The sequence below is a fragment of the Ranitomeya variabilis genome, chromosome 6 (assembly GCF_051348905.1).
Source record: "Ranitomeya variabilis isolate aRanVar5 chromosome 6, aRanVar5.hap1, whole genome shotgun sequence".
Lineage (NCBI taxonomy): Eukaryota > Metazoa > Chordata > Amphibia > Anura > Dendrobatidae > Ranitomeya > Ranitomeya variabilis.
The window spans coordinates 508909100-508926478 of record NC_135237.1 but is presented as its reverse complement, the minus strand read 5'-3'; the positions used below and the strand labels follow the sequence as shown (position 1 = coordinate 508926478).

Here is a 17379-nt window from a genome sequence, read left to right as displayed (position 1 = left end):
CCAAAGAGCTCAAGTCGCCTCATGGTAGCGGCGTCAGTGCACGCAATTTATAAAAGAGAATATTTCAGTGTTACTAGGGATCAAAAACATAAGAGCCACGTTCACAGAATGCAGCCTTAGTGCTGCTGAGGGTGGCTCTATTACCTTAATAGGCCCTGGGGGGGGGGAGGGGGGGGGTGACAGGTTCCCTTCAATAATTTAATTATAAGCAATGTATTCTTCTAACATAGAATGCAGCCCGTGGTTACTGTATTGTTATACTTGTTAGGGGGCAGACGGACTGACGTATTTCTCATGTGAGGATCGCATCGCAATCCTCGGACTGACCCTCGGCTCTCCTGACCTGAGGCTGACAGTTGCATAGTAATCTATCACGCTGTCAAGCTTATGTCAGGAGAGGTGTCAGGGGCAGTCCGAGGATTGCAATGCGATCGTCGCATGAGTTATACAGTGTCTGTCTGCGTATGTATAAGTATGTTAATACTTATCCTTGTTATAGTAATATTAACCTTCTTTGCTATGCTTGTTTAACTAATACTTATAAAAGACCCAGCTCGCAATAATAAAAAGCCCCCGACCTCCCCATCTCCAGCCCCCAAGACAGCAACTATTAGGGTATGTTTCCAAGGGGCGTATTGCTTGGGGTTTTGCTGGGGATTGGACGCTGTGTACACCCGCAGCGTCGAAGCCGCAGCTTCCAGATGTTACAGCATAGTGGAGGGGATTTTATGAAATCCCATCTCCACTATGCGTACATAGACGCAGGTGGCAGACCAGCGTAACCGGACATGTGGTGCGTCTTTCTAGACAGCAGCGTGTCTATTTATCTTGTGGAGATGCTCCGTCTCCACAAGATAAATAAAACAGTCTATGAATAGGATGCGGTGATTCCACCTGTGTTCAATGAATATATGCGGAATCACCGCGCGTACAACAGGGGGCAGCGCTTTGGGCGGAGCGGGGTATCTGCTGCATCCAAAGCGCGGCCAATACACCTCGGGGACACATACCCTCACATATGATGGAGTGAATAGCTCATAACATTAAACAATAATCAGCCCCCCAGTGCCCCCTCACCCACGTCAGCCCTCACAATACCCTCAAACTCTCCCATTCACCCCCAGTACCCTGTCCCCCTCCCACAATACCACCATCCTCTCTCTCACCCCCACACTGCTGTCCCCCTGCACACCCACAACAACCCCCATCATTTCACATTTACCCCACAGTAGTGCCCTGTCCTCCTCTCCCACTTCAGCCCCTACAATACCACAATCCTCTCACATTCACCCCCACAGTGACCATGATATGCCTGAATTACTCTAATAAATTCCATCCCCACTTACTGGTGAAGTTTTCAGGCAGACAGTGAGGAGAACCAGGAAGTGTCCAGATAGATGCAAGGAGGGCACTAGGACCCAGCGTGCCTCAGCCAAACCAAGCGTGCACACACTGCACAGCCAGAAAGTAACTGCAGCTGCTGCTGCCAGCCAGGAAGAGATTCCTCGGTGAGACCACACTGCACTCTGCACGGAGGGAGGCTCTGCAGCCGGCATTGTGCTGCTCTCTCCCTGACACCTCAGACTCGGCAGTGGAACTCCCGGAGGGCCCTTCAGGTGACTGGGCCCGAGGAAATGGCCCCCTCTGCCCCCCCAGTAGCTACGCTACTGGTCTGCAGGGATTACAGGGAGAGTCGGCAACAGCACCACCTGTTCTGACCGTCGCTCTGCCGCCCCCTGGCTTGAGGGATGAGCTGCCGCCTGAAGCAAAGTCCTCAACTTGCTTCATGATAGCAGCGCCCCTGGGAGGGAGCAGCTGGGTTAGGCGGTGAAGAGGGAAATGATAAATGCAGGGAAAAGAGACTTCGTGTTTCTACATAGCGCAGAGAAAAGAATTAGCTGGGTAGAAAGGCAAAATGAGCAATTGTAAGTACACAGTGTTATACAGCACGATGATTGCAATATATTAAAGACAATAAAATCTTAGATGGGAGGAGTTTCTTTAAACTGGTTAAATGGGGGTGGTGGTAAAATACATAAAGTAAGGCACATTCATAATCTAATTTAAGTGCACGGCATAGTACTTACTGCATCATTTGGGCCAGGAGCGGAAACAAACAGAAGAGGCCCCTGTGCAAGATTATATGGGTTCCTTTAGTCCAATAGCTCCTCGTAATTCACAATTCGACCTGTTTGAAGTGGTAATAGGTCCTCTGTGCAGCTGCATCAGTTGTAGGTTTCCGATTTGGGCACTATGTTTTTATAATGGCATCTTACTTTGACCTATATTCTGACAGTATAAGGGGTGTAATGATCGCAGAAGAGTACGACCTCGAGGGAGGCCTGCCGTCACCAATTTCACCTGGATGTGCCTTCTCTGATGCATATTTAGGTGAAAATTTACTGCGGCTCAAAGACCTGCCGGCTCGCTGCACTGCAATACACGCCTGTGACAATCAGAGGGCAGCAGCTAACATCTACTTGCCAATGATGTGCAAGCCAGCGAAGTCATGCACTGCCCATGCTGGCACACCAAAGTCACTTGACCACTTCTGCAGAGGCAACAGAAGAGGACACCACGTTGCGTTCTGCTACTGGACAATATTGTCCATTCCCAAAAATGTGGAGCAGGCTCTACACTTGTGCACGGAGGCCCTGGCACAAAGGTTTTACTCCATGCAATGTTAACAACTGTCAAAAAATGCTGATTATACATACTTTATTAAAATATACAATATACAAATTCATACAAAATGTGACAAAAAAAAAAAAATTGTTACAAGTATCTCATCTTTCCCCAATAAAAATGCTCTACAACTTAATTTACACCTTTTGTAATAAACCCTCAAAGAATCCAAACAGATCTCTCTGCTGTACAGCATACCCTTCTAGATAAGCAGAACAGGCGTTTGGTCAACTGCTAACGCCCTGACTCCATCAGACACCTGAACGGTCAGCTTGGCCAAACATTCATGGTTCTCTATGGAGAGAGCAGAATAAGCCACTGTTAAACTTTATGGCAGTGGCTTACCTAGAAGGGACAAAAAAACAACAAACAAACATGCAGTTGAATTCAAGCTGCCTCCTCCTCATTTCATCCAATATCTGCGAGAAGGAGCCTTGTAAGGCCCCATAAACATTATGATCAATGGGTTCAGTCAACTTATCTAATATGTGTGGAGGAATTGACAGCCAATGGGGCAATTCGGGTAGATTTAGTTAGGACAAGGTGAAGAAAAAAAAAACACGCATAACAGTCTCCGAACTATGGCCTTCCACCCGTTGCATAACTACAACTCCAAGCAATCTGGACTCTTATGCACTGTAGCAACGGTCATCATTTGATTCCTTCCGTCAAGTGGTTCCAAAATCCGCAGGTCAGTGCAGCTTTCAAGAAAAAGAACATCTATATAAAATGTATATAGTGCAAGTGAACGCAGTAACATCCCGGTGGAAAATGTCCAATATTCACACGGAGGATGTAGAACAGCTACACAGCCGTCAGACGGATTCGGGGACTCACATTTTTCTTAATTAGGAAGAGGTGGAACCTTGTTTCGTATGACCATCATCCTGTAAAGACAAAAGAGGTACAAGTTAAATCTCTTGTTCCATCAGATGGCAGACAATCTTATGAAGGGGCAGGAAAATGGTGGTGAATTAGCATTTATTTATAGAGGGGGCATTTCCCACCCCAGTCGAAAGTGGTGCCGCTAATGTTTTGTCCTTTGTATTTGGGCACTGTATGGTGGCATGTTCTTAGATGATGCTACTTGAGCACAGTATCGTATGTTATTTTCGCAGCGTATGATTATAAAAGCAATACACATTAGAGAGCAATTTTGGCAACTATATGGCAATTTGATTGAATGTACGGCATTAAAATTTCAATTCCATAATGTTAAATGCACAAAGCATGGTGGGGTTATTTGCACAGCCACAGTTGCGACTCAGACTCAGACTCAAGGTACCTTCACACGAAACGACATTATAACGATATCGCTAGCAATCCGTGACGTTGCAGCGTCCTCGCTAGCGATATCGTTTCGTTTGACACGCAGCAGCGATCAGGATCCTGCTGTGATGTCGCTGGTCGCTGAATAAAGTCCAGAACTTTATTTGGTCGTCCGATCGCTGTGTATCGTTGTGTTTGAAAGCAAAAGCAACGATACCAGCGATATTTTACACTGGTAACCAGGGTAAACATCGGGTTACCAAGCGCAGGGCCGCGTTTAGTTACCCGATGTTTACCCTGGTTACTAGCGTAAAATGTAAAAAAAACAAACAGCACATACTCACATTGCGTCCCCTGCAGTCTGCTTCCTCCTCTGACTCAGCGCCGCAAAGTGAAAGTGAAAGCAGCACAGCGGTGACGTCACCGCTCTGCTCTCACTGTACGGCGCTCAGTCAGTCAGGAAGTGGACGCAGGGGGACGTGAATGTAAGTATGTGCTGTTTGTTTTTTTTAGATTTTACGCTGGTAACCAGGGTAAACATCGGGTTACTAAGCGCGGCCCTGCGCTTAGTTACCCGATGTTTACCCTGGTTACCAGGGGACCTCGGCATAGTTGATCGCTGGAGAGCGGTCTGTGTGACAGCTCTCCAGCGACCAAACAGCGACGCTGCAGCGATCGACATCGTTGTCGCTATCGCTGCAGCGTCGCTTCGTGTGAAGGTACCTTCAGACTCAGACTCAGACTCAGACTCAGACTCAGACTCAGACTCAGACTCAGACTCAGACTCAGACTCAGACTCAGACTCAGACTCAGACTCAGACTCAGACTCAGACTCAGACTCAGACTCCTTCATAAATGGCCAATTCGTAACAAACTTACTGTTGTAAAATATTAACATCGGGCTTATTCAGTTTCTCACCATCATATAATCAGACCACTTAGAGCAAAAACTATATTTATTAGAATACAATTAGAATATAGCAAATAACTTTTATAAACTTCTCCAAACTCTTGTAAGTAAATATGCAATAAACACCGTTCTGCAGTTAATAAGAAGAAATCTATAAATTTGTCCTCAGAAAAAGTATTGCCTCTGTCAGATCCTCCTTCATGGATGCCCTCAAATCTGATCTAATTATTTTGAGAGCAGAGAACAACCCCTCTACTAGAGATGAGCGGTGTTCGAGTCGAACTGTTCGCCAATTTCAAATTCGAGCTCTTTTGGGCGGTGTAAGAGTTGTTTGACGAACTCGAACAATTTGCTTAAAAATTAGTCTGTTCAAGTTTGTTCGATAACTGTTGGTTCACCAAAAGCCTAGCTTGATTTGCACATTAAAACTGTTTATCATTGTTAATGGACTGTTTCAGTGTATAGTGGGCAGGGGGGGGGGGGGGGCGGGGGATAGATCTGTGCTGAACTAACGCCGATCTCCATTTTTTTCCCGCATTTACAGTGGGGCGGTGCAGTCTCTCAGCCTATCAGCAGTGCGCACACACACACAGCAATGTGCATGTGATGCAGACAAGCAAGGGCATGTGTCATTGGCTGTGTATGTCACTCCTTGCCCAATGAGAACCAGCCATTTGCCCCGTCGTCACCATTTCCTCACTGCTGCAGCTTAGTGTTAGACGGCACCGCTGCTGCTGTGGGTGCTATACAGTCAAAGAGTCTTTTTTTGCCAGCGAATTTTCTGAGAGATAGGTTTAGGGAGTCGGGAGTTTGTACTAGTTGTAATATCAGCCCTTTTCAGGGTAGGTTACAGCAGTCCATAGCACTGTTTGCCAGGCAGGTCTGAGTCAGTGCTGTGCAAGTGTTAGTCACAGCATTTGGTGTAATCTAGCTCAGCCAATCCTTTTGGGCTAGTAGCATTGTCTGATAGTCATCTGAGTAGCCCGCCTGTGAAGCTAGCTACACCGCCTGTGTATCTCAATTTTTACGGCATCTAACCCAGTAAATCGTTTTGGGGTTTTGGGCTTAGTAGCATTGTCTGCACGTCAGCAGAGTAGCCCGCCTGTGAAACAAACTATACCACCTGAGTATCTCTATTTTCACTGCATCTAATCCAGTTGATAGTTTTGGGCCTAGTACCACAGTTTGGCCACTCAGTTCTGCTCGGTTTTCATCCATCGGTTGTTGTGCCAACAACTACAGATACAGAGTTGCCAATTAAGCACTAAAATGAGTGGCAAAAGGCCTGCTGCTGGTGGAAAGGGGAATAGGCGTGTTGGAAAGGGAACAAAAAGGTTGTGTCCGTGGGGTAGGTGGTAAAGCAACAGTAACATCTGCAGAAGAAAGACCATCTTCCAGCCAAAGTAAGATGTCTACTTCTTTTCGTGGACAATCTGCTATGATCCCTTTCTTACGACCATCGCTACAAGCATCGCCAAAAATTCCAGATGAGGCACAAAAACAGCAGGTGCTTGAACGGATATCAAGTGTTCGTTCAAGTGGGCTCTCCTCCATGTCAACGTCAACATCACAACTACTCCAGTCCTCAGAGTTGTCACCCCAATCGCACATGCTTCCTCACAGCTCCCAAGTCTCCAGCTTCCCGTCTGAGCATGGGGTAGCACACATGGTTGAGTCTGTAGAGCGGTTTACGCATACTATAGCCTGGGAATCAGAGGTCTGCTCCAGAGCTTCTGTGAATCCAGACGAGGAAATGATCTGCACTGATGCCCAGAATCTTTGTGAGTCGGATGCAGGCCCAGATGAAGAAGGTTCTGAGCATAATGTAGACCCTCGTTCCCAAACTGTAACTCCTGTTGGTGGAGACAATGAGGAAGATGATGATGAGACTGAGATACCTGATTGGAACGAAAACTTGACTTTTCGGTCGGGGCAGGAAGAGGTTGGCTCTGAGGACGACGGGTGTGAACACACAGGATGATTATGACGAGGTTGTAGACCCCACTTACTGTCAACCCCCAGTCCGCCAGTCCATGAGGTCAGTAGAGGAGGTGGAGGAGGATGCTAGTGACGAGTCTGACGACGAGGTAACGGTGCGCCTTCCTGGACAGAGATGGAGTACTGGAAGCACGTCAACAACTGCATCCTCAACCCCAATTGTGCCTTAGACCAGAAGTCGTGGTGGCTCTTCAGGTCGCACGGGCTCTAAGCCTTGCATAGCCTGGGCATTTTTTGACAACGCAAAGGATGACCCAACTCATGTTGTCTGTAAGATTTGTCAACAAAATCTCAGTAGAGGCCAAAAAATCACTAGCTTGAGTGCTTCATGCATGAACCGTCACATGGATATGAGGCATAAGTTGCAGTGGGAAGCTCACTGTGCTACAATGCGGCCTAGTGGGCCGGGTCAACCACCGTCTGCCCCATCAAGTGCATCCGCGTCCTCTTCATCCTCTGACTGTGGGGACAGCAGTCGCACATGGTTTTGGAAGCAGACCTTCCACCTCTTTACCCGCAACAGCCAGTGTGATTGGCAGGTCGTCAGGACATTTTCAAGTGGAAACACCTCCTGCTGTTGAGCACTCTCCGACATCGACACCACATTTTGATCAAGGCAACATAACATCTCCGCCTGCACCTTCCTCACAGACCAGCAGTTTGCCGGGGACACCCTACTCAACTCCGTCTAAGCACAGCAGCCAGCCCTCAGTCCCTCAGATGTGGACAAGTAAAAGACCATTTCCTCCTAGCCATGACAAAGCTAAGAGGTTGAATTTCTCCATCTGCAAGCTGTTGGCTACAGAAATGCTGCCTTTCCGCCTGGTGGACACAGAGGATTTTCGAGACCTTATGTCCGTCGCAGTGCCCCAGTACAAGATGCCCAGTCGCCACTACTTCTCAAAGAAAGCTGTGCCTGCGCTACACCAGCATGTCGCACACAACATCACCGCTTCCTTGAGAAACTGTGTGACAGGGTGCATTTCACCACAGACACTTGGACGAGTAGACATGGACAGGGGCGTTACATGTCGGTGACTGGGCACTGGGTAACTACGGCGACATCAGGAGAAGGGGCTGCTGTCCAAGTCTTGCTGTCCCCACGAGTTGCTTGTCGATTCTCTGTATCTAGAAGTTCCTCCACTGCTTCTGCCTCCTCAACCTTCTCTTGGTCCTCCACCTGCACCCAAAGCCTGTCTGGTAATGCCACCCGCGTTGTAACTGCGCAGAAGGAATCCTGCACACCTCATCACTATGCTGACACCAGGGCTCAATGGCATCAGGCAGTGTTTACATTGAAATGTCTGGGAAATGTGAGTTACACAGCTGAGGAGTTGTGGTCAGCTCTGGAGACCGAGTTCCATCAATCGTTGTCTCCACTCAACCTGCAGCCAGGGAAGGCCGTGTGCGACAATGCTGCAAACCTGGGTGCGGCCCTTCGCCGGGGCAATGTCACACACGTGCCTTGTATGGCTCACGTTTTGAACCTGGTTGTCCAGCAATTTTTATCCCACTATCCCGGACTAGATGGGCTTCTGCAGAGGGCACGGTCGCTGTGTGCTCACTTCCGCCATCCGCATCCCGCAGCTCAACAACTTGCATCTCTACAGAAGTCGTTGGGCCTGCCAGTTCACCGGCTGAAATGCGATGTGCCCACACGGTGGAATTCAACTCTGCACATGTTGCAGCAACTGTGGCAGCACCGACGAGCCCTGGTGCAATACGTTATGACGTATAGCCTGAGCCAACGAGGTGGGGCAAATCACGCTGCAGGAGTGGTCTCAGATCAGGGACCTATGCACCCTTCTGCACAGTTATGAAATAGCAACGAAGATGTTTAGTGCTGACGATGCCATTATCAGCATGACCATTCCGGTGATTTACATGCTGGAGCACACCTTACACAGTGTCCGGAGTCAGGTGGTGTAACAAGAGGAGGAGGAACAGGAGTCGTCGTATGCGGAAGAGATCATATCTCCAAGGTCAAGAAGGTTGGCAGCACCAAGGCGGCTGGCATTGGAGGCTGGGGGAGAGGGATTACCGAGGGCGCGTGGTAGCAGCCAAACTGTTGAGGAAGGTGCAGGAGGCGAGGAAGAAGTAGAAGACGAACTGGCACTGGGCATGGAAGACTCATCAGATGAGGGAGACCTTGATCAAATTTCTGTTGTGCGAGGTTGGGGGGAGAGGGCAGACGATGGAAGCATGATTCTCACCTCGCCACCACCAAGACAACAAGGATTTGGTCCTCCTGGATGCGCAAGACACGAGTGCTTTCTTGCTGCACTACCTGCAACATGACCCTCGGATTGTCAGAATCCGAAGTAATGCCAACTACTGGGTTGCCACACCCTTAGATCCCCGGTACAAAAGCAAATTTGGCGAAATAATTCCTGCCATAGAAAGGGATTCACACATGCAGGAGTATCAGCAGAGACTGTTACAGAATCTAACATCTGCTTTTCCACAAACCACCAGTGGTGCACGTAGTGAATCTAACTTGCCAACCGTGGGACTATCGATATCGAGTCATCACTCCAACTGTAACAGTAACATCGTATCTGGTGGTAACAACAATTTTTTTCCAATCGTTTCAAGATTTTTTTTTTTAGACCATCCTTTGCAAGGCCACAGGAGACAAGTAGTCTGACGCACAGCCAACGCCTAGAGAGGATGGTACAAGAGTATCTCCAAGTTAACATCGATGCCATGACTGTGGAACTGGACCCTTGCTCATTTTGGGCTTCCAATCTTGAAAAATGGCCTGAGCTCATCACTCACGGCTTGGAGATCTTGTCGTGCCCCGCAACCAGCGTTCTCTCTGAACGTGTGTTCAGCGCTCTGGTGGTGTGATGACAGATAAGCGCACGCGGCTGTCCAGTGACAATGTAGACAGACTAACGTTCATCAAGATGAACAAATCCTTGATCCGCAAGGACTTTTCTACCCGTGTCATCTTGGGGAGACTAAAAGCTTGATGATTTTTGAAAATCACCTCACCAACAGTTTTAAAAAACTCTGGCGAAATTGATGCCACTTAAGTGGTGTCTGTGGCCGAATTTTTGGAAAAAATGGAGACTCTTATTTAGTCTCCTTGCTGAGTTTTACATGATGTTGCCATCGTCAATTCCAGGTGGGTGGGGTCGTCTGCAGAGTTGTTTACTCATACTATGGCCTGGGATTCAGAGGTCTGCTCCAAAGCTGCAGTATCTGCTAGTCAGCAAAGTAGCCCAGCCACCCACCACCTGTTTACCTAAGTACTATTTTTAACAGCATCTGGCCCAGGAAATCCTTTTGGGCCTAGTAGAATTTAGTGCTACTCAGCAGCGTACCCCACCCATGAAGCAAGCTACATCACCTGTTGATCTAATTACTAATTTTTAACTGATCTAGCCCAGGAAATCATTTTGTACCTAATAGCATTTTGTGCTACTCAGCAGAGTACCCCACCTATGAAGCAAGCTACACCGCCTGTTTACCTAACTACTATTTTTTAATGGCATTTGGCCAAGGAAATCCTTTTGCCAAAGCAATTTCTGCTACTCAGCAGAGTACCCCACCCATGAAGCAAGCTACACCGCCTTCTTTCTTTATCTAACCCCTCGGCTCTGGAGTGTCCACTCTCCCTCCAGCTCTCCTTCTCACAGGTGGACTACCGCGTGTTTTCACACTGTGGCGAATCTTTTGGGCCCAGGCATAAGAAGTCGTCGAGGTAATGGATAATATGTGCCACCTTACAAACGTCCATGACGACACATTCAAGGAAGCAACTAAATGCCTCAAATAGTGAGCAGGATATGGAGCACCCCATGGGCAAACAGCGATCTATGTAGTATGCTCCTTCACAGAAGCAGCCCAATGGGAGGACACTATTTGGAGGCACAGGTAGTAACCGGAACGCCCCCTCAATGTCTGTTTTGGCCATTAGGGTGCCCCTTCCCCAGCTTCCTGACCCACCTGATTACCTCCTTTGACGAGGCACAGTACATAGTACTGTACTTGGTTCCGCGTCGATGTTGTCGTTTACCGACCTGCCCCTTGGATATGACAAATGGTGGATTAGGCTGAATGTAGTGGGTTCATTTTTTGGCACAACTCCCAACGGGGGTACCACTACGTCTTCTAAGGAAAGTGTTCTGAATGGACCCGCCGCCATTCTACCTAAAGATATTCCTTTTTTTTTGTCAAGACGTCTGGGTGTTGGTAGAGCGAGCTTAGATTTTTACTCTAGCCCTTCTTAACTTTAGAAGGGCATGACATGCCTATCTGTGTCTCCTCCTCCTTTTACTCCTCCACCTCTTTTCTTTTTTTAATGACTGTGTAGTTGTGACTTTTCCATGTGTTTGTTGTGTCTTCTGAGCAGTTTGTCAGCTTTTGGACACCTTTAAGGTGTTTTCTATGTGTTTTCCATGTGTTTTTATGTGTTTGCGCTTGCCTGCCATTGGTTTCAATGGGGTTCGACGGTGTTCGAACAGTTCGACGAACAGTTCGGCGAACATCTCCCTGTTCGACAAACCGAACCCGAACACTAGGGAGGTGGCTCATCTCTACTCTACACTAACTTGGGTTGGTGGCAAAGCAGTAACCACTCGGGCAACATCTCTGACCATGTCAGGATACAGAGGAATCGCTTGTTGCACTGTTATTTTTGATGAACGGTCACATTTCTCAATTTCTTTTAGTGCACATGAAAAATTCTGCTGAAATGTACTGGCTGTGTTCTTTGATGGGGATGACTATGCGGGAACGCTTTGCATGGTCCTTGTGATCCAAATATTTTTCAAAATTAAATTCTTCATCAGTTGAGGGTGAAGATGTGGCAGGACGACCAAATTCTTCTTGTTCCTCCTGACTGAAATAGCAGTGAGGATGAAAGGGTTGCAGAACAAACAGAGCTTCTTTTCCTTTAGTTAGCTGTTGATCATCTAGAAGAATCCGATGCATTGGGTCTACATAAACAGCTGCCAAAAGAATGTTATTTTGTAATAGTAGCTCCTCTCTCCGTTTCATTGATGTAGCAATGCCACTTGCAATTAACCCTCCTCTTTGGGACAGGCGAAACATCAGGTTCTTCCACTCCTTTAAGAAAATACCTGGAGTTAAGTCCTCTGCTTGTAATTTTTTAGTCACTGTAAATGGGTGCTCTAGCAATTTTTCCAGCTCAGTCACCTGATTCCACTGACTCATTTAGCGTCAGTTGAGGGTTAGCCATGTCTACAAGAAAGGTTTTCAGTTTAACCAAGTGCTGAATCATTAAGTAAGTACTGCCCCATCGTGTGGCTTGATCAATAATTGCCCCTTTTCCAGCACGTCTCTTCAAAATTGAGTCAACTTTAAGGGTTCTGGCAGCTGTAGCGTATGCACAACACAGCGCATGAGATGAATGAAAGAACGTATTGACAGTTTCAACAAGATCTAAACTATCATGTTGCTGTTCATCTGAAGCAACTTCAGTTAGCTCCTCAGTTACAATACTGTGTTCCTCTATTTCAAACATTTCTGTGTCTGTGGACCCAGAACGTTCTTCTAGCTGCTGGTCACCATCATTACTCTCATTCATTAGCTTAATAGTACTTATCATATTTGAAGCATTGTCAGTTACGACAGAAAGAACTTGCTCTTTTTTAAGTTCATAGTCTTGCAGAACCTTTTCCACCAAGACCTGTCTTGGTAACTATTTCATTTTTGTCACAAACAAAATTGGATATTGATGGCAAAATAGTTCACTCTGACTTGTGCAGGCATCCATTTTAAGAAACAGAAAACGTCCCTTGAGAGGTTTTTTTAAGTTCTTCCTTTTGTTTAAAAGCTTCTTCGATTACTAATTTTCTAATACTCTCTCTCTCTCTCCAGAGAAACACCAAGCTTGCGGACCATTTCCCCATTCAGACACATAAAAGCTGGTCGTGAAAATAATGAAATAGGCACACTATCCTTTACAACAAGCTCTATGATCTGTTTTTTTAAATGTATCTACTGTCATTGTCACAGTAACTGTCACTGAAAAAATATCTTGCAACTGATGGCTGCAAATTTCTCTGCTCCTTTGTTTGGCTGGAAGAGCTGGGCACTGGTTCATTGGTTTGGATGCAGTCTTTTTCATCCACTGCTTTCAGTACTTCTGGATGAAAGCGCTGTAAATGTCTCTTTAGATTAGAAGCTCTGGTAGGAGCATTTTTATCTTTGCCTGAATATGCACTGATCTTGGCTTCACAGCATTTGTTTTCGTCTGGATCATTTGTCATAAAAAAAACATTGTCTGTCAGTGTATCTTGAGTGATGGTGAAATGTTCAAATACAGCTGATTTAATGTGACGCTTCGACATTCTCAGGTTTTTAATTCTGCATTCACAATCCAAATGACAATGGTTTTTCCTACAAACAATTGTACAAAATTGCCAGTTCGTACAACTGATATAGTGGTCAGTAATACTGTTATTCCTCATATACTCACAGTTAACTGATGCAAAGTTTGTTGAAAGGATAATACTTCTTACAGTCTTCCTCTTCTGAGTAGCATCTGTGAGATGCTTGGAAGACGCACACCTCGTTAACATCTAGTTTAGTAGTAAAGCTCCTCCTCTAGGAATTTGCAACACATTTTCAGTTTCATACATTGTAAGTAGGGGGGTTGGGGCAGCATGAGGTTAACCAAGTATAAGATTAGATAAGGGCAGTGGAGAACAGTGAGGCCATGTGCACACGTTCAGGATTTTTTGCGTTTTTTTGCTATAAAAACGTGATAAAAACGCAAAAACGCTAACATATGCCTCCTATTATTTACAGGGTATTCCGCATTTTTTGTGCAAATGTTGCATTTTTTTCCGCGAAAAAATCGCATCGCGGAAAAAAAAAGCAGCATGTTCATTAAAAATGCGGAATTGCGGGGATTCCGCACACCTAGGAGTGCATTGATCTGCTTACTTCCCGCACGGGGCTGTGCACACCATGCGGGAAGTAAGCAGATCATGTGCGGTTGGTACCCAGGGTGGAGGAGAGGAGACTCTCCTCCACGGACTGGGCACCATATAATTGTTAAAAAAAAAAAGAATTAAAATAAAAAAAAATAGTCCTATACTCACCCTCTGATGGCCCCCGGAGTGTTCCTGCCTCTCCGGTGCATGCTCTCTCTTCCATTCCCATAGATGGTGTGGTTCAGGACCTGTGGCAACGTCGCTGTCTTGTGATTGGTCGCGTGACCGCTCATGTGACTCACGCGACCAATCACAAGCCGCGACGTCATCGAAGGTCCTGAACCACACCGGCATCTATAGGAACGGACGCCGCTGAGATCGGCTGTCTGCAGAGGGTGAGTATAACCATTTTTGTATTTTTTTATTATTTTTAAACATTCTCTCTTTTACTATAGATGCCGCATAAGCAGCATCTATAGTAAAAAGTTGGTCACACTTGTCAAACAGTATGTTTCACAAGTGTGACCAACTTGTCAGTCAGTTTTCCAAGCGATGCTACAGATCGCTTGGAAAACTTTAGCATTCTGCAAGCTAATTACGCTTGCAGAATGCTAAAAAAACAGCGAAAAAAACGGAAAAAAAACGCAAAAAAAAAAATGCGGATTTCTTGCAGAAAATTTCCGTTTTTCTTCAGGAAATTTCTGCAAGAAATCCGGACGTGTGCACATACCTTGACACACAAGTAAGAAATGTCTCTATCTCCAGCAGAACTGCTTATCACTGTTCATAGTTTGATAGAACATATATATTTGAGTAAGGCTGGTTTCACACTTGCGTTTTTGTCTGCATGCGTTTTTTAAAAAAAACGCATGTGTGAAAGACGCATGTAAACGCGGTAAAACGCATGCGTTTTTTAGACGCATGCGTTTTTATAGAAAAACACAAGAAAACACAAGAAAACACAAGAAAAAACAAGAAAACCCTAACCCTACCCCTAACCCTAAACGTGACTGAAATACGTGGCACTGAAATACGTGCAACTGAAATACGTGGCACTCAAATACGTGGCACGTGGCACTTAAATACGTGGCACGTGGCACTTAAATACGTGGCACGTGGCACTTAAATACGTGGCACGTGGCACTTAAATACGTGGCACGTGGCACTTAAATACGTGGCACGTGGCACTTAAATACGTGGCACGTGGCACTTAAATACGTGGCACGTGGCACTTAAATACGTGGCACGTGGCACTTAAATACGTGGCACGTGGCACTTAAATACGTGGCACGTGGCACTTAAATACGTGGCACGTGGCACTTAAATATGTGGCACGTGGCATTTAAATATGTGCCACGTGGCACTTAAATACGTGGCACGTGGCATACGTGGCACTGAAATACGTGATACGTGGCACTTAAATACGTGGCAATATGACTGTCAGAAAATGTTCATTAAACGGTTAGGGGTGAGGTTAGGGGTAGAGTTAGGGTTAGGGTTTGGATCCCTTTATCACCTTGATGGTGGTGGGTGGCTTTTCAGTGTGTTTTCTGGTTTTTTTCTATAAAAACGCATGCGTTTTTAGCGCAAACAAACGCATGTGCTTAAAAACGCATGCGTTTACATAGACAGCAATGCATTTTTTTGCCGCAAAAAAACGCGCAAGAAAATACTGCAGGTAGCATTTTTGAAAATGAACGCATGCAGACAAAAAACGCATGCGTTTGAAAACGCGACCAAACGCATGTGCAAAAAAAACGCATGCGTTTTCAATGTTAAATATAGGGAAAAAAAACGCATGCGTTTTTTGTGCAAAAAACGCTGCAGACAAAAACGCAAGTGTGAAACCAGCCTAAGATTTATAAAATTCATATGAAAGTTCAATTATAAAATATTAATACATTTTTTTTTTAGAGCTGGAGTCAGAGTCGGTACATTTCTACCAACTCAGACCACAACCCTGGTTATTTGTACACTATGACAGTACACCGTAGAATGGTGCCAAGCTACTAGACAAGTCAGTCTGGCGTGAGGCTGGTTCTGATCCAACTACGCAAAGTCTTACGGACTATAAGGGTATGAGCACACGTAGAATGGTCCACTGCGGATTTTTCCGAAGCGGATTTGATAAATCCACAGGGAAAAAAAAACACTTTTTCCGGCGGATTTATCGCAGATTTACTGCTGTTTTTGTGCGGATTCTACTGCGGTTTTACACCTGCGTTTTTTTATTATGGAGCAGGTGTAAAACCGCTGCGGATTCCGCACAAAGAAGCATGGGCACAGCGTTTTCGGTTTCCCATAAGTTTACATTGTACTGTAAACTCATGGGAAACTGCTGCGGACCCGCAGCGGATCCACAGCAAAATCCGCATCGTGTGCACAGAGCCTAAAGCGCATACAACTGGAAAAACTGAAATGGTCTCAACCTTGGTTTTAACCTGTGCAAGGATTCCCTCACCACTGGTTCCACAAAGAAGGGAGTGCGGAACTAACCCAAGGATCTTAGAAAGGAAATGGGCAAACAAAAAGGAGATTTTTCAGAGAGCTGCAGCAAAATTGGAATTCACTGGAAATTAGTATCCATTATCTCCCTTGCTTATACAGCACAAACATTCCACAAAGCTTTAAGGTCCCCCCCATATACATTAGATGACCATTTGGTTGGCTGCCCGCCATCACTCCTGATGCACCCATACACAAATACTTGGTCAAGCCTTCCTGTGTCCTGTAAGCGCAAAGTGGCAGCCTATCTCTGCACTGAGCAAGAGGATTGGCCCAGAGGTATAGCGGGGGGTGGGTGTGAAACATTAGTGGGCACCTAAGCAGGTAACCCTGATTACAACTACAGTGGCACAGCCCAATAGTGGGTATAGGGGAACCTCAGTCGATGACTATGCGGTTACTAAAAATAAAATCACTACAATATATATATATACACTCACCGGCCACTTTATTAGTTACACCATGCTAGTAACGGGTTGGACCCCCTTTTGCCTTCAGAACTGCCTCAATTCTTCGTGGCATAGATTCAACAAGGTGCTGGAAGCATTCCTCAGAGATTTTGGTCCATATTGACATGATGGCATCACACAGTTGCCACAGATTTGTCGGCTGCACATCCCAAAGATGCTCCATACAAGGCAGGATGGATCCATGCTTTCATGTTGTTTACGCCAAATTCTGACCCTACCATCCGAATGTCGCAGCAGAAATCGAGACTCATCAGACCAAGCAACGTTTTTCCAATCTTCTACTGTCCAATTTCGATGAGCTTGTACAAATTGTAGCCTCAGTTTCCTGTTCTTAGCTGAAAGGAGTGGTACCCGGTGTGGTCTTCTGCTGCTGTAGCCCATCTGCCTCAAAGTTCGACGCACTGTGCGTTCAGAGATGCTCTTAGGCCTACCTTGGTTGTAACGGGTGGCGATTTGAGTCACTGTTGCCTTTCTATCAGCTCGAACCAGTCTGCCCATTCTCCTCTGACCTCTGGCATCAACAAGGCATTTCCGCCCACAGAACTGCCGCTCACTGGATTTTTTTTCTTTTTCGGACCATTCTCTGTAAACCCTAGAGATGGTTGTGCGTGAAAATCCCAGTAGATCAGCA

General features: G+C 46.1%; 1 protein-coding gene across 1 annotated transcript in view; it reads right to left on the bottom strand.

Annotated features, from left to right (window-relative positions):
* Positions 1–2772: 2772 nt before the first annotated feature.
* The window catches only part of SNX31 (sorting nexin 31), a 78431-nt gene continuing 63824 nt past the window's right edge, over positions 2773–17379 (bottom strand). The window contains exon 14 of the mRNA XM_077270914.1: positions 2773–3572. Within this exon, the coding sequence (XP_077127029.1) occupies positions 3534–3572 (39 nt within the window). The 3' untranslated portion in view covers positions 2773–3533. The remainder of the gene's footprint in view (positions 3573–17379) is intronic.